Source organism: Nycticebus coucang, chromosome 11 (assembly GCF_027406575.1).
Source record: "Nycticebus coucang isolate mNycCou1 chromosome 11, mNycCou1.pri, whole genome shotgun sequence".
Classification (NCBI taxonomy): Eukaryota; Metazoa; Chordata; class Mammalia; order Primates; family Lorisidae; genus Nycticebus; species Nycticebus coucang.
The window spans coordinates 110950063-110973746 of record NC_069790.1 but is presented as its reverse complement, the minus strand read 5'-3'; the positions used below and the strand labels follow the sequence as shown (position 1 = coordinate 110973746).

Genomic DNA, 23684 nt, shown 5'->3' with positions numbered 1-23684 from the left:
AGAAAGGGCAAAGTTTGTAGTAGAGGACTCTGTAACCTGGAGCCTGTCACATACTTACTTCTGTACTTTGAAAATGAGAGGAGGTCAGCGGGATGTGTATGGTTTCTACTCTCCTTTCTCGCAGCTATTTCTTCAACACTACTTTATCTAGTCTTTGTTAGTTGGGGAGGGCGAGGTTTAGCACCTGTTTATTAAGTCAGTAGCTACCGATCATGTATGTGGAATATGTGTTTTGAACCTAAAAAATCTGATAATTATCTAATTTATTTTAGATCATTATAGTGGGAAATTACATCAATGTAGGCCATCCTAGGAATGGCTTTTGCTTTTTCAAAAATAGTTCGATTACTTCGTTCTAGGGTGAGAAGATTTTTTATTTGATAAAGCCAACAGATGAAAATTTGGCACTCTATGAATCTTGGAGTTCATCTGTGACCCAGAGTGAGGTGTTCTTTGGAGATAAGGTGGATAAATGCTACAAGTGTGTGGTAAAGCAGGGACATACCTTATTTGTTCCTACAGGTAAGGTTTTCTTTCATCCCAGCCCTTACTCCCCATAGTTCACACTCAGTCACAGAGGGTCAGCTTTTAGTTAGAACCCCTGGCTTCAACATGTTTGGAAAGTAGTTAGGCATTACATGAGAGATAATTCTGATCTTGGACTTTTTACTTTTTGTCCCTTAGAGGGATTGTCTTGTAGGTAGGACTTCTTTGGCATTATTTTATGTCTTTTGCCTTCATTTTTGCTTTCATTGAGGTCAAAGTCACATGCCATAGTATTCACCCTTTTGAAGTATGTAATTCAGTGACTTTAAGTAGAGGTTGACAAGCTTGTACAACCATCCCCACTATCTAAATTTCAGAACATTTTCATCATCTCAGGAAGAAACCTCATGTACCCTTTAGCAGTCATGCCCCATTCTTCCCTTCCTTGTTTCTATGACTTTACTTATTCTGGACACTTTATATAAGTGGAATAATGTGATGTGGCCTTTTTTGTCTCACTTCTTTCACTTATCATAATATTTTCTAGGCTCATTCATGTTGTAGCACATAATAGTACTACATCTTTTTATGTCCCAATAATGTTTCATTGTAGGGATATATAGGTTAATCATCCCTAATCTGAAATCTCTTATCTGAAATATTCTAAAATTCAAAACTGCTTGAGCACTGACTTAATACTCACCAGAAATGCTCATTGGAGCATTTTGGATTTTGGGTTTTCTTATTAGGGATGCTCAACTGGTGCATGTATGTATAATGTTATATCTTCTTTCGATAAATGTCTATTTAAACCCTTTGCCCATTTTTAAATTGGGTCATTTGTCCTTTTTTATTATTGAGTTTGTAAATGTTCTTTATATAATATATTCTGTATATTAGACCCATATCAGATATATAATTTACAAATATTTTCTCCCATTCTGTTGGTCAGTTTTTCACTTTTTCTTTATAATGTCCTTTGATGCACAGAAGTTTTTAAATTTTGATGCTGTTCCCTTCAATTTTAACTTTGGTTAGCTCTTCATTGCCAAACCTGCTATAAGAATCTGGGTTCCCAGGATAATTACGAAGGAAAGAGTAGCCAGGGGCTGAGTATCAGTCTTAGCTATCACCTTAAGTATAAGTATCAGGTCTGTCATTTTGCAATATGAATAAATACGAAGTGTAGCCTGTCCAGACCAGTGGTTTTGGACCAACCTTAATGTCTGCAGAGTTCACGGGGATCTGTTACCACAGGCTCTGCTTTTTTGTCTTGGCCCTGATGTACATGATAAATAAATGTGTGTTGAATTAACAAATGAATAAATGCATAGAACTACCAAAATATTTGCCCAGATAAGTATCAGTACTTTCATTGTGAATGGGCTAACCACCTCTTAGGTCCTTTTCCTAGTTTTCCCTTTTATAAAAATATTTTGTTGTGGCCTCTTTAAGTTCTTACATTGAAATTCATAGGTAAGATAACCTCCTGAACAACTAATTTTTAAAAAATATCAATTTAATGATCTAACTGGAATACAAAGAAGAAATAAGAAGGTAATTTAGAATGAAATGCTCTTTTAATATGTGCTTGTTTAGGCACAGCAGCATTAGAGGACAGAATGAAACTGTTAGTTGCATAAACAGACCTTCTATTTTGATGGAAGGCTTAAGGACAAATTTTGTCAGTAGCATTGATACAGGCTAGTGCTTCTCAAACTTCCTGGAGTGTCAGAATCACTTAGAAGGCTTGTTACAACACAGATTACTGGCTTCATCTCCAGGGTTCTGATTCTATAGATGTAGAGTGGGCCTGAAAATCTGCATTTCTATCAAGTTCTTGACTGATGCAGGTGCTGCTGGCCTGGTGACCACACTTGGCAAACCACTGCTATAGGAAATGTGATTCTCCCCCCACCCCCCAAGATAGTTGACATTTGTAAACTTCCAAATGTTTTCTTCGTTTTCAGAATCGTTATATTCTTTCAAATTGTCCCAAAACCATGCAAAATTCATTGTTTAGATATATAATGGAGTACTAGTTTCTAGGCTGAGATAGTTGATGGATAGACTTAGTACTTATATGAATGTCCAGCCAAAGCTGACAGTCCCAAGTGATGTGGGACAGTTTCTTATTGTATGGAACTGTCTTTCTTGTTGCACTGCTGGCTCCCAGTCACAAAATGCCAATAGTGCTCTCTGATAGTTGCAATCAAAAAAGCCTCCAAACTTTTTTTTTTTTTTTGCTCACGAATAATATTTAGAATTGAGGTATTTCGTGCATCTGATAATACAGGAAAGACCCTTGAAATTGCAAACTTTCTTGAAAGCTTTAGGTAATATACAATTTCATGCCGCCTCCAAACTTTCTAAAACACCCTGTACAGGTGGACTGCCACTATTGAGAAGCACTGATCGATAGGGTTTGTAACTGGCACAAACTTCTAATTTGTGGTTTCAGGGTCACTCAAGTTTCAGAGCCTTTGAGCACATAAATGGGCACATTTTGAAATGAGTCCTTTGGGATTTTTTTGATACTGGGTTATAGTACAGTGAGGGGCCAAAAGATGAAAAACATACAGAGAAAGGAATTTATGTATTTTAAAAGCTGACTTTTCACATGAATGTGTATATATATTTATTTACATGAAGTCTTTATGTTAAGTCTATCAACATTTCTTTCCAAAGTTAAGTGTCCAAAACAGCGTGGTATTGGCATAAAAATGGAGACATTGACATTTGGAACCGAACAGAAAACCATGAGATGAAACTAACTTCTTGCAGCCACCTGATCTTGATAAACCAAACAAGAACATATAATGGGAAAAAGAATCTCTATTCAATAAATGGTGCTGGGAGAACCACGTGTAAAAAACTGAAACTGGACCCACACCTCTCACTACTTACAAAAATTGATTCAAGATGGATAAACGTTTTAAATCTAAGGCATGAAACAATAAAAATCATTGAAGAAAGTGGGAAAAACACTTGAAGATAGCGGCCTGAGGAAAGATTTTATGAAGAAAACTTCCATGGCAATTGCAATAACAACAAAAATAAACAAATGGGACTTAAACTGAAAAGCTTCTGTACATCTAAGGAAACAACAACCAAAGCAAAAAAACCCCTTCAGAATGGGAAAAGAGATTTGCATATTATGAATTGGACAAAAACTTGATAACTAGGATCTATAGAGAACTCAAATTAATCAACAAAAAAAGACCCAACAACCCCATACATGACTGGGTAAGAGAGATGAATAGAACCTTCTCTAAAGAAGACAGATGAATGGCTAACAAACATATTAAAAAATGCTCATTGTCCCTTATTATTTGATTTGAAATGCAAATCAGAGTCACCCTGAGATATCACCTAACCCCAGTGAGAATGGCCCACATCACAAAATCTCAAAGCTGCAGATGCTAATACAACCTTTTTGGAAGGAAGTGTGGAGAATCCTCAACTCAAACTAGACCTCCCATTTGATCCTACAGTCCCGTTACTAGGCTTCTCCCCAGAAGGAAAAAAATCCTTTTATCATAAGGACGTTTGCACTAGACCAGTGGTTCTCAACCTTCCTAATGCCACCACCCTTTAATAGAGTTCCTCAGGTTGTGGTGACCCCCAACTATAAAATTATTTTTGTTGCTACTTCATAACTGTAATTTTGCTACTGTTATGAATCATAATATAAATATCTGATATGCAGGATGTATTTAGGCGACCCCTGTGAAAGGGTCATTTGACCTCCAGAGGGGTCACAACCCACAGGTTGAGAACCGCTGCACTCGACTATTTATCACAGCTCAATTTATAATTGCCAAAATGTGGGAACAGCCTAAATTCCCACCAACCCAGGAATGGATTAACAACCCGTTGAGTATGTATACCATAGAATACTAATCAGCCCCTAAAAAAGATGGAGACTTTACATCTTTTGTATTAACCTGGATGGAGATGGAACACATTCTTCTTGGTAAAGCATCACAAGAATGGAGAAGCAAGAATCCAGTGTAGTCAATTCTAATAATAAGGCAGTAGATGATTTAATACAAGGTGGGGGTAGGGGAATGAGCAAGTGGGAAGAGGGAAGGAGGGAGGAGGATGAGGGATCACGGTGTGTGGCACGCCTTTTGGGGTTAGGACATAATTATCAGAGGGACTTTACCTAATAACTGCAATCAGTGTAACCTAATTCTTTGTACCTTTAATGAATCCCAAATAATAAAAATAAAAGAAAAGAAAAGGTGCTTATTGTTCCTGAGCATCAGAGAAATGTAAATCAAAACTACTCTGAGCTATCACCTAACCCCAGTGAGAATAGCCCAAATCACAAAGTCTCAAAGCTGCAGATGCTGGCATGGATGTCAGGAGAAGGGAACACCTTTACACTGCTGGTGGGATTGCAAACTAATACAACCTTTTTGGAAGGAAGTTTGGAGAATCCTTAAAGAACTCAAATTAGACCTCCCATTTGATCCTGCAATCCCATTACTAGGCATATACCCAGAAGAAAAAAAATTTTTTTCATAAGGATTTCGTAAAATTTTGTCATAAGGATTATTTGCACTAGATTGTTTATCACAGCTCAATTTACAGTTGCCAAAACATGAAAACCATCTTAATGCCCACCAACCCGGAAATGGATTAACAAGCTGTGGTATTTGTATACCATGGAGTACTATTCGCCATTAAAAAAGAGACTTTACATCTTTTATATTAATCTGGATGGAGGTGGAATGCATTGTTTTTAGTAAAGCATCACAAGAATGGAGAAGCAATTCTAATATGAAGGCAGTAGATGACCTAATACAAGGGATAGGGTAGGGGAATGCGGGATTGGGGAGGAGGGAGGGTTATGGAGGGTCACAGTGTACGGCACACCTCTTGGGGGTGGGACACAATTACAAGAGGGACTTTACCTAATAACTGCAATCAGTGTAACCTAATTCTTCGTACTCTCAATGAATCCCAAACAATTAAAAACCAATGTGTCATCTCTAAGAAATGCTTCTCACTTTGAAAACATTTTTATGGGAAAACAAAGCATAATTTTGATTGCCAAAGTTTATACTTGGAAGACCATAAACCTTCATAATTAAATGTGAGTGATCTACCATTTCCTTCTTATAGAGTCAGGTCTTGGGTTGAGTTCCCTGATCTCCTCTGCTTACCTTTAAGGGCACTAGGTTCAGGGTGGCCCTGGGAGGCTCTTTATGGAAGACGTGCTTTCTTAGTTCAAACCAGATTTGACTTATTGTGGAGTACAGTCTTTATAAAGTCAGGTTGTGTTTTTAAACAAAACCAACAACAACCAGAAAAATTCTTCACCTATTTCTCAAACTCAGCATACAGTCTGGTATGTAAAATCAGCATTTTATAAATATTTAATTAAATGAATCTATAGATTGTAATAAACTAACTTTTCTAGCACTGGACTAATGAAGGAAACTGAGGTTGATGTTTTGAGTTACTTCACAGGTAGATATCACATTTGTTTGGTTCAAATATTGAAAAATTACTAATTTCTATACTTTTAACCATTTCAGGGTGGATCCATGCTGTGCTCACTTCTCAGGACTGTATGGCTTTTGGGGGGAACTTTCTGCACAACCTTAACATTGGCATGCAGCTCAGGTTTGTGTCACCAGTATTTAAAGGATCTTTTGTCCCTTGTTAAATAGAATTTTTTTTAAGTTAAAAAGAGTAAATTCACAACATTTTATTTGAGATCTCATGGAGATACACCCCGAGAAATGATTAAGGAATAAGAACTTTAAACAAAAGTAGTATTTTAAAATTTTGCAGGAGGATATTTTGATGCATTTTTAAATCTAAAAACAAAACAAAAAGTAACTTATTCTGTTTGATAATATCTCCCTAAATTTCAAGATTTTATAAGTATATGTTCTTCTTTGGCTATTTTTGCAATGAGGGAAATGAACGAAATCCAGTCAGACTCAGGTGTGACATACGGTGCTGGAAAAAAACAACCCTAAGTCCCAATTGCTGTCAAAACATCTGCTTTAATTTTGCTGCAGGTAAAGGATTAACAGCTATTTCCCCTTCTGTATGGGAATTTGATCTTTGCCTGATTTTATTCCCCTAGTAGTCCAATGAAGGTAGAATGTTACTAAGCAGCATTGCTGTGGTAAAAGTGATTCCTGATGATAAACTGTATCAGGACTGGGAGAACTAGAAATACCTGGTAGGAAGCCATATCTTTGGGCTTCCCTGAATGTGGTGACTCTTTTCACTTGGCATGCACATGAGGACCCCTGGGAGCTGTGCATCTGTGTATGGAGTTATTACAAGGGAGAGTGAAGCTAGGTGCATTTGGTCACACTTGGAATCCCAGTACTTTGGGAGACTGAGGCAGGAGGATTGCTTGAGGCTAAGAGTTTGAGACAAGCCTGGACAAAATAGCAAGACCCTGTCTCTAAAAAAAAAAAAAAAAAATTAAATAGCCAGGCATGGTAGTATGCACCTATAATCCCAGCTAATCGGGAGACTGAGGTGTGAGGATCACTCGAGCCCAGGAGTTGGAGTCTGCAGTGAGCTATGATTGTGCCCCTGACTCCACCCTGAGTGACAGCGAGATCCTGTCTCCAAAGAAAAATATGTAACATAACGCTTAACAAAAAGAGAGAGAGGCTACAGGACATGAGGCTAAAGCCAGGGCAGCTCCCACAACAACCAGGTGTGTATCTCTTCTCTTTGGACCTGAGCTATCCCTGCTCTGTCAGATGAACTGCTGCAGGGACTCTGACAGAAGACTTAACACTGCGACAAGCTGTCTTCTCACCTTGGTTGGTGCCAAGTAAGGTCTTGAGTTGAGGCTAAAGAAAACTTCTGGGTAGGTGTTGCTGTGTTGTCCAATACACTGCAAAAACATTGTTTTACTTATTATAGCGGAACCCTTGTAAAATCTCTTTTGTTAAAATGAGGATGCAAGGCTCTGCGCCTGTAGCTCAAGCACTAAGGTGCCAGCCACATACATCAGAGCTGGCAGGTTCACATCCCACCCAGGCCGCCAAACAACAATGACAACTACAACCAAAAAATAGGTGTTGTGGAGGGCACCTGTAGTCCCAGCTACTTGGGAGGCTGAGGCAAGAGAATCACTTGCGCCCAGGAGTTGGAGATTGCTGTGAGCTGTGATGCCACAGCACTCTACCCAGGGCAACAGCTTGAGGCTCTGCCTCAAAAAAAAAGAAAAAATAAGGATACAAATCCCAGGGTGTGAAAGTATGCTGTCAAATTTGTTAAAGTCAGAACTTGGATAAGATAACTCAGTTTTGTCCATATGTGGTGGTGTTGCTAAGTATAATACTTGATTTGTTTTATACTTTATTTTCAAGTTAGTTACCTTCATTTAACTTTGAAATACTAGTATAATATTAAACAATTCTTCAAATTTTATTCATTTAGGTGTTATGAGATGGAGAAAAGGCTAAAAACACCAGATCTTTTCAAATTCCCTTTCTTTGAAGCCATATGTTGGTTTGTAGCCAAAAACTTGCTGGAAACCCTGAAAGGTAATTAATAATTTGTGCATTTTTTTAGATGATAAGATATATAACATTTGTTAATCAACTAAAAGCCACCTCACAGAGTACTTTTTCTAGTAGGGTGTAGATGTCATGCCTATTTTTTTTAAAATATGGAACGCTTCACGAATTTGCGTGTCATCCTTGCATAGGGACCATGCTAATCTTCTCTGTATCGTTCCAATTTTAGTGTATGTGCTGCTGAAGCAAGCACCTATTTTTTTTTTTTAAATACATGATTTCCCTTCTGCAGAAACCTCTTTAGTGAATTAGAGTCTCTAGTTCATAAACTAACAACCTGTAATGTTGGAAAGTGTTTATCTAGTTCTCTGGTAGCCAGTACACATTATTAAGCATGTAGAAGTGCCTTACTCTCAAAAGCGTTGTTTATATCAAGTGATTCCTTCCCTACTATTTGTTCCCAAACATTTGTTTTAAAAAATTGAGGGCATAATTTTCATATCCAGAGAGAATCAGGTAATGGTTTATGCCATCACTATTATGACCATTATGCTGCTAGAATAATTTATCTGTTAGCATGCAAACCAACTTTTCAATTGTCAGGTATGTTCTGTAGGTAAAGAAAAATATTTTTTTTGAACATCTCTTTATTTAAACTCAAACACTACTTTTTAAAATGTGGAATTCAAAATGTTGACATTTTTATGTTTTGGCTTAAGAATCCTTGAGCAGTCAAGTTGGGAGACTGACTATCGCTTCTGCCTCTATCCATTTTCTGCCTTTCATGTACTTGAGCAGTGAGAACATAGTTTATCTGTTTTTGTGTTGTCTAACTAGTCAGTTTGCAAATAGTACTGCTATTATAATTTATAACTCTCAGAAGAACAGATATAAAGAGATTAAACAGTAAAGTTTATTCTGAACATTTCTTTCTTTTTCCACATAAAAGTTACGTAAGAAGAAAAGGGAAAATGAAAAGAAATAACCAAAAATATGCTTCTCAGGAAACTATGTACAGAACAAAAATGATAAAACTCATGTATTCTTTTTTTTCCTCAAAAGAAAAAAAAGCCAGTTCGGCACCTGTAGGTCAGTGGCTAGAGCGCCAGCCACATACACCAGGGCCGGCAGGTTCAAATCCAGCCCAGACCTGCCAAACAACGACAACTACAACCAAAAAATAGCCAGGTGTTGTGGTGGGTGCCTGTAGTCCCAGTTACTTGGGAGACTGAAGCAAGAGAATCACTTAAACCCAAGAGTTGGAGGTTACTGTGAGCTGCCATGCCACTCTGCCCAGGGGTCACCCAGAGTGCCAGCTGTGACAGCACTCTATCCAGGGTGATAAGAGACTCTGTCTCAAGACACCCCCCGACCTTTGAGATTAAGGAAATAACAGTGGCACCCTAAACCCCATACCTCACAGTACAGTGTAGACAAGAGGCAGATGTCTTGATGTGCTGCAAGTATTTATGATGCAGGTAGGATCCTGTGGATGGGGAGGAATAGGTCCTTTCTTCCCAAGACCAGTCTCAGCTCTACAGTGTGAATCCCAGACTTATTGTTTTCAGGTATTTTTCTTGGCTCTAAGAATGTCACAGTGGACTGTAGAGTGGTCATATAGAGTTTTCAGTAAAATACCGGACAGTAGAGTTCATAGTTTCCTATTTAAGTACAAGCCTAGAAAAGCTGGAACACTTATTATACATACTTACAAAAACACTTACAGATGTTTTTGTTTTGTGGTAATAAAACCCAGCTTTCGGGCGGCACCTGTGGCTCAAAGGGGTAAGGCGCTGGCCCTATATGCTGAAGGTGGCAGGTTCAAACCCAGCCCCTGCCAGAAACTGCAAAAAAATAAAAAATAAAAAAAAAACCCAGCTCTCTAGTTAAGAAGCTGACATTTCTATACTTGGTTTAGAGTACTTTCTGCCAACTTTTCTTTCCTAGGGGAAATTATCTATTCACAGACAGGCACGTACACATGTGGCCCTGGGGTGATACACAGTGGCTTCTTTTTCCCCTAATGTCTAAGAAAGGCTTATAATTCAACTTTTTATAACAAATGGAAAGTTTATCTAAAAGACAATTTTTTTCTGTTACTATCAAAATCACAGCAGCAATTTGCTTAGTCTTAGAAATAACTATATAGTCTTTGCGTTAGGCCATCAAAAGTAGAGAAACATTGAGGCCTGATTGTGTGACTCTATAAAAAATTTTTTTCTAAAGATTGCTATAAAAGGGTATTTATTTGTAGGTTGTTTTATGATGTTTTATCAGCAAGATTGGTATAGAATCCCTGGCAATACTAGTGATTGAATCCAGTCTCATCAAGGCTAAAGCCAAATGACCATTATAGTAATTGCCATGGTTTTAAGAATACATTCTAGGAATGGAAATAATGATCTTATGACCCCAAATTATGTTCTTTCATTCTTAATCTTTGTACTTCTCATTGTGGCCTATTGTTTGTCAACTATTAGACTCTTACAAGGCTTATATGATGGGCTAAATAGGGGTAGATTATATGAAAGTATTTTTTTGTGTGTGTGTGTGTGTGTGTGATTTTTGGCCAGGGCTGGGCTTGAACCCGCCATCTCCGGCATATGGGGCCGGCGCCCTACTCCTTTGAGCCACAGGCCCTGCCCTGATTATATGAAACTCTTAACTGTGTTTCATGTCGGTGATAATAAAACAACCAGTTTGTATTTATGTCAGTAAATTAGTCACTGAGCAGAAGTGAAATCCTTTGCTTCAGCTTTTCTGAATTTTGAACCACATCTAACATATTTTACCTGCGTTTTAGATTATTAAAATTTGGTTTAAAAACCCAGAGTAGACATTTGTGTGTATATGTTGTGTGTTTACTTTTATCATAGTGAAATGTGTCATACACATACAATAAACACTGTATATGCACACACATTCTTGTACTGTTTAAAGCATCAAGCTGTTATTATTCAGGTAACCACTACCCAAGTTAAGCAAAAACAACCTTGCCAATATCTTAGGAATGACCTTTTACCTTTCCCATTATACCCTTTTCCTTCACTGCATTTCTAGCACTATCCTGACGTTAGGGATAATTCTTTTCTTCAGTTTTGTTACCTATCCACAAACTAAAAAGTTTAATTTTCTCCATTTGTAAAGCTTGATGAATAGATCCATGCTGATGATCTCTTACCAACTGTCTTTTACTCAGCATTGTTTATGATATTCGTGCAGGTTTTTGTGTGTAGTCGTAGTTTTCTTTTTCATTGCTATAGTATTCTTTGTATGAATATACCATGATTTATATACCTATTCTACAATTGGACATTTTAGGGTTGTTTTCAGTTTCTAGCAGTTTTGGAAAATGTTGCTAAGATAATCTTGTCTTTGTCAACTACTACAAGAATTACTCCAAAGAACAGATCCAATTTCTAGGTTATAGGAAGAATTTAGTAGTTGTTGTCAAATTGTCCCCAATTCCCATTTCCTGACAGGGTATGAGAGTTCCCAATGTTCCACATTCTGGCCATTACTTAGTATTTCTAGGTTTTAATTTTTGCAAATCTAATAGGTGTAAAATAGTGTTCCTTGTGCCTTTAATGTGCGTTTCCCTCATAATTCTGCATTTTTTCATGTGTGTGCCTTTTGGATTTCTTCTTTATTGAAAGACCTGTTCAGGTCTTTTTTTTTCTTTCTTTTTTTATTGTTAAATCATAGCTGTGTACATTAGTGCAATCAAGGGGTACAACGTGCTGGTTTCATATACAATCTGAAATATTCTCATCAAACTGTTAAACATAACCTTCATGGCGTTTTCTTAGTTATTGTATGTAGATATTTGTATTCTGCCTTTAGTAAGTTTCACCTGTACCCATTTTAAGATGCACCGTAGGTGTGACCCCACCCATTACACTCCCTCCACCCTAAACTCCCCCCTCCCTTCTCCTTCCTTGGCCCTTTCCCCATAGTCTTGTGTATAGTTGGGTTACAGCCTTCATATGAAAGCTATAATTTAGCTTCATAGTAGGGTTGAGTACATTGGATACTTTTTCTTCCATTCCTGAGATACTTTGCTAAGAAGAATATGTTCCAGCTCTGTCCATGTAAACATGAAAGAGGTAAAGTCTCCATTTTTCTTTAAGGCTGCATAGTATTCCATGGTATACATGTACCACAATTTGCTAGTCCATTCTTGGGTCAATGGGAACTTGGGCTTCTTCCATGACTTAGCAATTATAAATTGGGCTACAATAAACATTCTGGTACAGATGTCTTTGTTATATTGTGATTTTTGGTCTTCTGGATATAAACCTAGTAAAGGAATTATAGGATTGAATGGCAGGTCTACTTTTAGGTCTCTAAGTATTCTCCAAACATCCTTCCGGAAGAAACATGTTAGTGTGCATTCCCACCAGCAGTGTAGAAGTGTGCCCTTTTCTCCACATCCACTCCAACATCTCTGGTTTTGGGATTTTGTTCTGTGGGCCACTCTCACTGGGGTTAGGTGATATCTCAAAGTAGTTTTGATTTGCATTTCTCTGATGATTAAGGATGATGAGCTTTTTTTCATGTTATTTGTAGATCGTGCATCTGTCTCCTTTAGAGAAGTTTCTCTTCAAGTCCCTTGCCCACCCTGAGATGGAATCACGTGTTCTTTTCTTGCTAATACGTTTGCATTCTCTGTGGATTCTGGTTATTAGACCTTTATTGGAGGTATAACCTGCAAATATTTTCTCCCATTCTGAGGGCTGTCTGCTTGCTTTACTTAGTATGTTCTTGGCGATGCAGAAGCTTTTTAGTTTGATCAGGTCCCAGTAGTGTATTTTTGATACTGCTTCAATTGCCTGGGGAGTCCTCCTCATAAAATATTCACCCAGGCCGATTCCTTCAAGAGTTTTCCCTGCACTTTCTTCAAGTATTTTTATAGTTTCATGTCTTAAGTTTAAATCTTTAATCCAATGAGAGTCTATCTTAGTTAATGGTGAAAGGTGTGGGTCCATTTTCAATCTTCTACAGGTTGCCAGCCAGTTCACCCAGCACCATTTGTTAAATAGGGAATCTTTTCCCCACTGATTGTTTTTAATTGGCATGTCAAAGATCAAATAACGGTAAGGAGCTGGATTCATCTCTTGGTTCTCTATTCTGTTCCAGACATCTACTTCTCTGTTTTTGTGCCAATACCATGCTGTTTTGATCACTATCGATTTATACTACAGTCTCAGGTCTGGTAGTGTGATTCCTCCTGCTGTGTTTTTATTGCTGAGTAATGTTTTGGCTATTCGAGTTTTTTTCTGATTTTTTTTCTGATATAAAACGAAGTATTATTTTTTCAAGATCTTTTTTTAAAATATGACAATGGAGCTTTAATGAGAATTGCATTAAAATTATATATTGCTTTGGGTAGTATAGACATTTTAACAATGTTGATTCTTCCCAGCCATGAGCATGATATGTTTTTCCATTTGTTAACATCTTCAGCTATTTCTTTTCTTAAAGTTTCGTAGTTCTCTTTGTAGAGATCTTTCACGTCTTTTGTTAGGTATACTCCCAGATATTTCATCTTCTTTGGCACGACTGTAAAAGGAATAAAGTCCTTAACTGTTTTTTCGGCTTGGTTATTGTTGGTATATATAAAGGCTACAGATTTATGGGTGTTGATTTTGTAGCCTGAGACATTGCTGTATTCCTTGATCACTTCTAAAAGTTTTGTACTAGAATCCCTAGTGTTTTCCAGATATACCATCATGTCATCTGCGAAGATTGAAACTTTGATCTTTTCTGACCCTATGTGGATACCCTTGATCGCCTTTTCTTCCCTAATTGCAATGGCTAAAACTTCCATTACAATGTTAAAGAGCAATGGAGACAATGGGCAACCTTGCCTGGTTCCTGATCTAAGTGGAAATGATTTCAATTTAACTCCATTCAATACGATATTGGCTGTGGGTTTGCTGTAGATGGCCTCTATTAGTTTAAGAAATGTCCCTTCTATACCGATTTTCTTAAGTGTTCTGATCATGAAGCGATGCTGGATATTATCAAAAGCTTTTTCTGCATCAATTGAGAGAATCATATGGTCTTTATTTTTTAGTTTGTTTATGTGTTGAATTACATTTATAGATTTACGTATGTTGAACCAGCCTTGAGATCCTGGGATAAATCTGACTTGGTCATGGTGTATAATTTTTTTGATGTGTTGTTGGATTCTGTTTGTTAGGATCTTATTGAGTATGTTAGCATCAGTGTTCATTAGTGACACTGGTCTATAATTTTCTTTTCTTGTTGGGTCTTTCCCTGGTTTGGGGATCAATGTGATGTTTGCTTCGTAGAATGTATTGGGTAATATTCCTTCTTTTTCTATGTTTTGGAAGAGGTTTAGTAATATAGGTACTAGTTCTTCTTTAAAGGTTTGGTAGAATTCTGACATAAAGCCATCTGGTCCTGGCTTTTTCTTTTTAGGGAGATTTTGTATAGTTGATGCTATTTCAGAACTTGATAAAGACCTGTTCAACACTTCCACTTTATTCTGGCTAAGTCTTGGTGGCGTACTTCCAGGTATTGGTCGATTTCTTTCAGATTTTCATATTTGTGAGAGTAGAGTTTCTTGTAGTACTCATTAAGGAATTTTTGAATTTCTGAGGGGTCTGTTGTTATTTCATCGTTAACCATTTCTGATTGATGAAATTAGAGATTTTACTCTTTTTTTCCTGGTTAGGTTGGCCAAAGGTTTATCTATTTTATTGATCTTTTCAAAAAACCAACTTTTGGATTTATTGATCTGGTGTATAATACTTTTGTTTTCAATTTCATTTAATTCTGCTCTGATTTTGGTTATTTCTTTTCTTCTGCTGGGTTTGGGGTTGGAGTGTTCTTCCTTCTCCAGTTGCTTGAGAAGTCCCATTAAGTTATTAACTTCCTCTCTTTCCATTTTCTTGAGGAAGGCCTGCAGTTGTATAAATTTCCCTCTCAGGACTGCCTTTGCAGTATCCCGGAGGTTCTGGTAATTTGTGTCTTGACTGTTGTTTTGTTCCAAAAAATTTGGTGATTTCCTTCTTAATCTTGTCTATAACCCATCTATCTTTCAGCATAAGGTTGTTTTGCTTTCATGTTTTTGTATGGGTATACAGGTTCCTGTTGTTATTGAGTTCAACTTTTATTCCATGATGGTCTAAGAAGATGCAAGGAATAATTTCTATTTTTTAAAATTTGCTGACGTTAGATTTGTGGCCTAGGATGTGGTTGATTTTTGAGTATGTTCCATGGGCTGATGAGAAGAATGTGTATTCAGTTTTGTTGGGATGAAATGTTCTGTAGATGTCTGTTAAGTGCAGATGTTGAATGGTTGAGTTTAAAACTAAAATTTCTTTGCTTAGCTTCTTTTTGGAGGATCTATCCAGCACTGCTAAAGGGGTGTTAAAATCTCCAACTGCGGGTGGCGCCTGTGGCTCAAGGAGTAGGGCGCCGGTCCCATATGCCGGAGGTGGCGGGTTCAAACCTAGCCCCGGCCAAAAAAAAAAAAAAATCTCCAACTGCTATGGAACTGGAGGAAATCAAGTTGCTCATGTCTATTAGAGTTTCTCTTATATATTGAGGTGTGTTCTGGTTGGGTGCATAAATATTAATAATTGAAATCTCATCATATTGAGTATTACCTTTAACAAATATGAAGTGTCCCTCCTTATCCTTCCTTAGCTCGGTTGGTTTAAAGCCTATTGCATCTGCGAATAGGATTGTAACGCCTGCTTTTTTCTGCTTTCCATTTGCCTGGAGTATAGATGACCATCCCTTCACCTTGAGTCTATATTTGTCTTTTAATGTAAGATGCGATTCTTGTATGCAGCAGATATCTGACTTGAGTTTTTGTATCCAGTCAGGCAACCTGTGCCTCTTTAGAGGACAATTTAAACCATTCACATTAATTGAGAATATTGATAAGCCTTTTGAGAGTCCAGTGGACATTTTTAATCCTTTTGCAACTGTGGAAGTTGGAATTTGATCAAAATTTTCTGGGTGGGCTTACTTTTGTGGTGTAGGATTATACTGGTCTTTATGGAGGATAGGTCTGAGAATATCCTGAAGAGCTGGTTTAGTTGTGGCATATTTTTTCAACATGTGAATGTCATTGAAATATTTATTTTCTCCATCATAAATGAAACTCAGTTTAGCTGAGTACAGGATCCTGGGTTGAAAGTTATTTTGTTTTAGGAGATTAAAAGCCAATGACCATCCTCTTCTAGCTTGAAAGGTTTCAGCAGAGAGATCTGCAGTTATTCTTATATTCTTCCCCTTGTAGGTGATGGGTTTTCTTTCATCTGGCTGCTTTCAGAATTTTCTCCTTCATATTAACTTTAGTGAAATTGATTATGATGTGTCTGGGGGATGTCTTACTTGGGTTGAGTCATGCTGGAGTTCTGAAACTGTCTGCTATCTGAATTTCAGAATCTCTTGGCATGTCTGGAAAGTTCTCTTTCAGAATCTCAGGGAGAAGAGACTCTGCCTTGTGAAGCCACTTTGTCGTTTTCGGGGATCGCTATGAGACGAATATTGGTTTTCTTCTAATCCCAGAGCTCTCTGAGAGAGTGATCTGTTTTTGCCCTCCATTTCTCTTCCTCTTTGAGAGTTTGGGAGCATTCAAAAGCTTTTTTCTTCAATGTCAGAAATCCTTTCTTCTGCTTGCTCCATTCTGTTACTGAGGGATTCTACTGTGTTTCTCAGATCTTTGAGGGCTGCAACTTCTTGTCTCAATGTGTCAAAATCTTTGGTCATTTGTTCTTTGAAATCGTTGAATTCTTGAGGTATCTTTTGGGTTACTGCTTGGAATTCTAGTTCTATCTTATTTGCTATCCAGATTCCGAATTTGGTTTCTGACATCTCAGCTATTTGTTTGTGCATGGGATCTTGTACTGTGTCTGCCCCATTGATCCTTGGGGGAGTTGATCTACTCTGATTATTCATATTGCCAGAGTTTTTCTGTTGATTTCGCCTCATGATTGTTTTTCACCATTGCCTCTGGCCGTCCTCAGAGTTGGGGAGGTGTCTCTCCAAGATTAGACCCCAGCGGGATCACTCTGTTGTTGCAGGATCTTTGTAGGGAGTGACCCTGTGTAGTTCCTCTGGGGCTGCCCCAGCCAGGGAGTTCTGGTTGTGGAAGTAGTTCTGGAGTGTGACACACCCAGATCCAGCAACAGGGCAGGAGGCGTTGCGCACGGTTCTGGGAGTGCCTGGCGCCCAGTGACTTTGGCACAGAGAGCGCAAGCGCCAGCAGTGTCTGGCCAGGAGAAGGGCTCTGCGCAGAGGCAGGAGGGCTCTGGAGGGCATGTGGCTACCAGAGTCCCTGGCCAGATGAGCAGGCCCGTGTGGAGTTAGGGAGGGTATAGGACGGAGGACGCAGGGTTGCACGGCTCCCGCAGTTCCTGGTCAGGGCATGCAGAGGCCCGGTGGGCGCGTGTTGCAGGTCGGGGGTCGTGGCACAGCTCTTATGGAGGTCCGGGCGGCGCCAAGCTCAGGAGTTTGAGGTTGCTATGAGCTGTGACGCCAGACACTCTACCCAGGGCAACAGCCCCAGGCTCCAGTGTGCCAAAACCGGTCTCACTCTGCCCCTGGTGGGTTAAGGCTGTAAGGCAGCTCAGTCCCTGCCTTTAGGCTGCTCAGTCACTAGGTTACTAGCTCCCGCCAGATCCTTGCTCTGTGACCCTGAGGACGGAGCTTGCCAGGGCAGTTCTCTCACAATGGCTCCCTGTGGCCCATAGCCGAACACTATTAGCTCTGTCTGGCTCAGCGGCTCAGTCTGGGGCCCTAGACAATGCCCAGAGTTCTCTGCACTCCTGCTCAAGCTCTCCCCAAGGCAGTTCAACTGAGTGCCAAGTCCAAAAACACCAAAACAGTTCGCAGGTAAGGCCTTTCTGGTTTGCAGTCTCACTGCTGCTTGTACTCATGCCTGCCGGTGGGATTAGGTCGATCGAACAAACGCAACCACTTGCCAGTTTTCCACTGTATTTGTCCTCCTCTTGGGGTCCATAAGTCCCTTCCTGACTCTCTGTATCCTCAAAGGGATGATTATAGGCAGATCCCACCAGCCAGAGATGCCTGGAGTCTTATCTCTCCAGGCTCATGGTGCCCCGTTGCAGGGAAGCTGTTACTCAGCTGCCATCTTGCTCCACCTCCTGTTCAGGTCTTTTGCCAGTATTTTAATTTAGTTGTTTCTGTTTCTAGTGATCTATATGAGTTCCCTATATATTCCAAATCCTACTACTTTTGGAAATAAATATAACAAATACCTTTGACTTCTCTTTTTATTCTCTTTGTGGTGTTTATTGAAGGACAAAATTTCTTAAAATAGTATTTTCTCAGTGTTTATGGTTAGTGCTTTTTGTGCCTTGCTTAATAAGTTCTTTCTTACCCTGAGGGCTTGCAGATACTGTTTTCAAAATGCTTTTGTAATTTTCTACTTTGAATTTAGACCTTTAACTTAGTTGCAATTGATTTCTTCCTGGATGCAGAAGGAAGGGGATATGTTTTTGGTTGTTTGTTACAAGTATTCACTTGTTTTCAGCACCGTATTTTGAATAGTCCAGTGGTTCTCAACCTATGGGTTGCAACCCCTTTGGGGGTTGAAGGACCCTTTGACAGGAGTCACCTAAATATATCCTGCATATCAGATATTTACATCAGGATTCATAACAGTAGCAAAATTATAGCAAAATTATGAAGCAGCAATGAAAACAATTTTATGCTTGGGGGTCACCACAACATGAGGACCTGTATTAAAGGGTGGCAGCATTGTGAAGGTTGAGAACCACTAGAATAGTCTATATTCTTTTTCTGGTCTTTGTAAAGACCACTCCTGTGCTACATCATATGTTGACATATGTGAAGGTCCTGTGGTATACCTACACTCAATCTTCTGTTCCAGTGGGCTGGTAGTCTGTTTCTCCACCAAGCACTGTCTTATTAGTGTTATAATAAGACTATCTGGTAGGTCCTTCTACTTTATCCTTCTTGTATATCCTGGCTTTTCTTTACTAGTTCATTTCCATATAAATTTTGGAATTACCTTGTCACAAGCTGACCCCTTTCCTTTCCAAAAGCAAGCAGGTAACCAAATAAAGGCATGAGGAGTTTGACTTAGAACATTTAAATCTAGAGATCCATTAGGTAAAATTCTGTTATTAAATATTGAATTTTCTTTTTTTTTTTGTAGAGACAGAGTCTCACTTTATGGCCCTCGGTAGAGTGCCGTGGCCTCACACGGCTCACAGCAACCTCCAACTCCTGGGCTTAAGTGATTCTCTTGCCTCAGCCACCCGAGTAGCTGGGACTACAGGTGCCCGCCACAACGCCCGGCTATTTTTTGGTTGCAGTTTGGCCGGGGCCGGGTTTGAACCCGCCACCCTCGGTATATGGGGCCGGCGCCTTACCGACTGAGCCACAGGCGCCGCCCTAAATATTGAATTTTCTAAAAACGATCATGGAACATCTCTATTTAGATTTTTTTTAAGGTTTTCTCAGCATTTCATGATTTTTTTTTGGTAAAAATCTTGCACATGTGTCTCTTACTAGATTTATTTCAAGGTACTTTTTTAAGGACTATTATAAATAACATATCATTATTATGTATATATAATTATATATGTATGGTTAGGCCATATGAAATTGCTGATTATTATCTCAAAAAATGATCAAATGTTGGCAGTTACATATGGTTCAGCCTACTAGGCATGGGAAACTTAATATAAAAGCAGTTCATTTTTTTGTTTTTTGAGAGAGAGTCTCACTGTGTTGCCCTCCATCGTGTGCTGTGGTGTTACAGCTCACAGCAACCTCAAACTCTTGGACTTAAGGGATTCTCTTGCCTCAGCCTCCCAAGTAGCTGGGACTACAGGCGCTTGCCAAAATGCCCAACTATGTTTTGGTTGTAGTTGTCATTGTTTGAACCCAGACCTGGGCTGGGTTCAGACCTTCCAGTCCTAGTGTATGTGGCTGGTGCCCTAACCACTGAGCTATGGGCGCTGAGCCAAAGCAGTTCATTTTATACTAGTTCTGTATCTAGCAGCCTTGTTAAAAACTATTATTTATCTGAGGATATTTTTGGATTCTGAAATACACAATCACATATATTCTCAGTGAATGACAGTTTTGTTCCTTTTTTCCTAATATTTATGTTATTCATTTATTTTTATTGGTTTTGTTTGATTGGCGAGGACCTTTATGGCAATAGTGAATAAAAGTGGTGAAGGTGGGCATCTTCATCTTTGTTCCTAGTGTCAAAAGGAGGCTTTCAACCTTGTACCATTAAGTATTATGTCTTGCTGTGGCTTTATGTTTGTAAGTTTTATCAGGTTTAGGAAGTCCCTGTCTATTCTAAGTTAGCTAAAATATTGTTTTTTTTCTGTATTTTTAAGAATGATCAGTGGTAGTTGAATGATTTTCTCTAGTTCTATGATTTTTCTTCCTTTAATCTTTTAATTTTGTGGTTACCTTCATTAATTTTCTAATATTAACCCACCATTGGTCTTGATATACACTTGGTATACATCCTTGGCCTTTTTATATACTAGTAAGCTGGTGTATGGTTTATATTTTATAAATATTTGTATATGTTCTATATTCAATATATCTAGAATATATAAAATATACCTTATAAATTATATAAAATAAATTTTATACAAATATAGGATATATATTTACATGTTACCTATAAATGTGTGCATATGTGTGTGTAGTTTTTGCATTTTGGCCCTGAGTGATAGTGGTTTATATTTTGTTTTCTCATACTATCCTTGTTAGATTTTGGTATGAAAGTTAAGATAGCCTCAAATAAAAAGTTGGGATTGTTACTTCTTTTTCTGATTTTTGGAGAAGTTTATGTATGATTGGAATGATTTATTTCCTGAATGATGGACAGACGTCACTGAGGAAGCTACAGTTTTCTTTCTTTCCTGAGTGATGGACAGACCTCCATCAGGAGCTACAGTTTTCTTTTTAGGAAGATTTTTGACTGCTAACTCAGCATATTTAGTGATTAAAGGAATATTAAGGCTTTCTAGTTAATTATTCAGTCCATCTTGACAAATTAGTTTCTAGAATGTATCTAGAAATTTTATCTAAATTTACGTTTGTTGGCAGAAAGTTCATGTTAATCGCTCTTAACTACTTAATATCTGTAGCATTTGTAATGATTTCTTATTCTTGATACTAGGTATTTGTGCTTGATACTAGGTATTTGTTATATACTTAGGAAAATGTATAGCTTTAAATGCTTAAAGAAGAACCAGTTTAAGACTTAACATCCTTTTTTCTATTTTGCTAATTTTTGCTCATAATTAATCTTTAGTGGGTCCTCAGTTCATTAATTTTCAGATTCTTTTTCTAATCTAAGCATTTATTTTATTTATTTATTTATTTATTTATTTACTTTATCGCCCTCAGTAGAGTGCCATGGCATCACACAGCTCACAGCAACTTCCAGCTCCTGGGCTTAGGCAGTGTCCGCCACAATGCCTAGCTATTTTTTTATTGTTGCTGTTTGGCCGGGGCTGGGTTTGAACCCGCCATCCTTGGTATATGGGGTCAGCGCCCTACCCACTGAGCCACAGGCACCACCCTAATCTAAGCATTTAAAGCTATACATTTTCCTATGTATAATATACCATACATGTTGATATAATATTTTCAGTCTTGTTTAGCCAACATACTTTCTGATTTCTAATGTATTTTGTTGTTTGTTTGAAGATAGGGTCTCACTCTATTGCCCAGGCATGAGTGCAGTGGCATCCTAGCTCACTGCAACCTCAAACTCCTAGGCTTAAGGGGTCTTGAGCTCAAGCAGTCCACCCATCTAGGCCGCTCAGAGTGTTAAGATTAGAGGTGTGAGCCACTGCACCTGGCTGAAGTTACACATTTTTATATTTGGCGGTTACTCAGAATTTAAAGTTAATCCCTTCTCTTTTGACCACTTTAAAGCCTTTTCCACCCCACTTTCATTCCTACAGAACTGAGAGAAGATGGTTTCCAGCCTCAAACTTACCTAGTACAGGGAGTGAAAGCACTGCATACTGCTTTAAAATTATGGATGAAAAAAGAAGTAAGTCATATTCTTTGGTGAAATCATTGTTGCTTTATATGTGGCAAGATCAAGGAGTCCTTACTCTGTTTTGGCAGTGCTTGTGAGTATCAGTAGTAAGGGATTCAAATAGAGCTAATGTTTTAAGTACAACCTGCATTTTATTATACAATATATACAGATGTACTGGTTTCTGTTCATATTTATGAGAATTAAGTACTTAAGTATGTCTTTAATCTGGCAAAGAAAGTAATTTAAGTGTATTTAGGAGAAATGAACATGTAGATACAATAGAATAATAAATAGTATTGAACCCTTACAATGTGCTTAGACTTTATATACATGAGTTTGTTTAATCCTCATAGCAACTACATAAGGTCTGGGTCCTGTTCTACAGATGGGAAAGCTGAGGTTCAAGAGTTTTTTGTTTTTTTTTTTTTATTAAATCATAGCTGTGGGGCGGCGCCTGTGGCTCAGTTGGTAAGGCGCCAGCCCCATATACCGAGGGTGGCGGGTTCAAACCCGGCCCCGGCCCCTGCCAAACTGCAACCAAAAAATAGCCGGGCGTTGTGGCAGGTGCCTATAGTCCCAGCTGCTCGGGAGGCTGAGGCAAGAGAATCGCTTAAGCCCAGGAGTTGGAGGTTGCTGTGAGCTGTGTGAGGCCACGGCACTCTACAGAGGGCCATAAAGTGAGACTCTCTCTCTACAAAAAAATAAAATAAAATAAATCATAGCTGTGTACATTAATGCAATCATGGGGCACCATACACTGGTTTTATAGACCATTTGACATATTTTCATCACACTGGTTAACATAGCCTTCCTGGCATTTTCTTAGTTATTGTGTTAAGACATTTATATTCTACATTTGGTAAGTTTCTCGTGTACCCGGTTCAAGAGTTTTTAAAGTAACTTTCCCAAGAGAACTGGTGGAATTAGAACTTAAAGCTCGTAATTCTGGGATTGCAAAGCATATGCTTTTTACTCCTCTGCTAGACTTTGGTACAAATGAAGGACAGGAGAGGTCAAGATTTAAGCTTGAGCTTTTCATTTTCATTAAAACATGGTCATATTTGCATTGATTCCTACCACCTCCAAAGGTCATCTCAGATCTCCACTTGGAATTAGTGTTAATTTCTTTCATAATTTTATAGCATATTTCTTGTGGCAGTAGTCTTACAACTAATGTATATAAAGTAATGTATGCATTTCTCCTTCATCAAGTTTATGAGCTCTTGAAGAACAGAAACTTACTTTCTTATCTTTATTTTAACTTTGTGGAGATTCATACATAATACTTTAATAAATGATAAATATGTGAGCTAATGAAAATACTGTCCAAATTAATATCTTGAGTGTCCCTTTGAAATAAAAATCCTGCTCTTAAAGGATATTGGAGAACAGTAATTAATAGGTTACCATCCCAATAACTGTACATTCCCTGTCACTTTATTTTCATTGCTATGTGTCTACTAGAGCAAGGCAGTGTGAAAACATCCAGGAAAATTAAAATCATGTCTTCCACTGTAAAAGACATTATCATCCATATAAGAAGGAAAGGCATAAGCTAATTTAAAACTGTACAGGGTTTACCATTTTGAATTGCACATAAACTTTATGGCCACCTGTAACAAGAT

General features: G+C 38.2%; 1 protein-coding gene and 1 non-coding gene across 3 annotated transcripts in view; one reads left to right on the top strand and one right to left on the bottom strand.

Annotated features, from left to right (window-relative positions):
• KDM7A (lysine demethylase 7A) overlaps nt 1–23684 on the top strand; it is a 100592-nt gene that overhangs the window by 52647 nt on the left and 24261 nt on the right. For both annotated transcript variants that reach the window (XM_053609301.1, XM_053609302.1), the window contains exons 7-10: nt 360–522; nt 6036–6123; nt 7918–8024; nt 21977–22068. In XM_053609301.1, the coding sequence (XP_053465276.1) occupies nt 360–522; nt 6036–6123; nt 7918–8024; nt 21977–22068 (450 nt within the window). The remainder of the gene's footprint in view (nt 1–359; nt 523–6035; nt 6124–7917; nt 8025–21976; nt 22069–23684) is intronic.
• LOC128560499 (U6 spliceosomal RNA) lies at nt 8144–8250 on the bottom strand. The gene has a single exon (XR_008372997.1). It is a non-coding gene; the product is annotated as a U6 spliceosomal RNA (small nuclear RNA).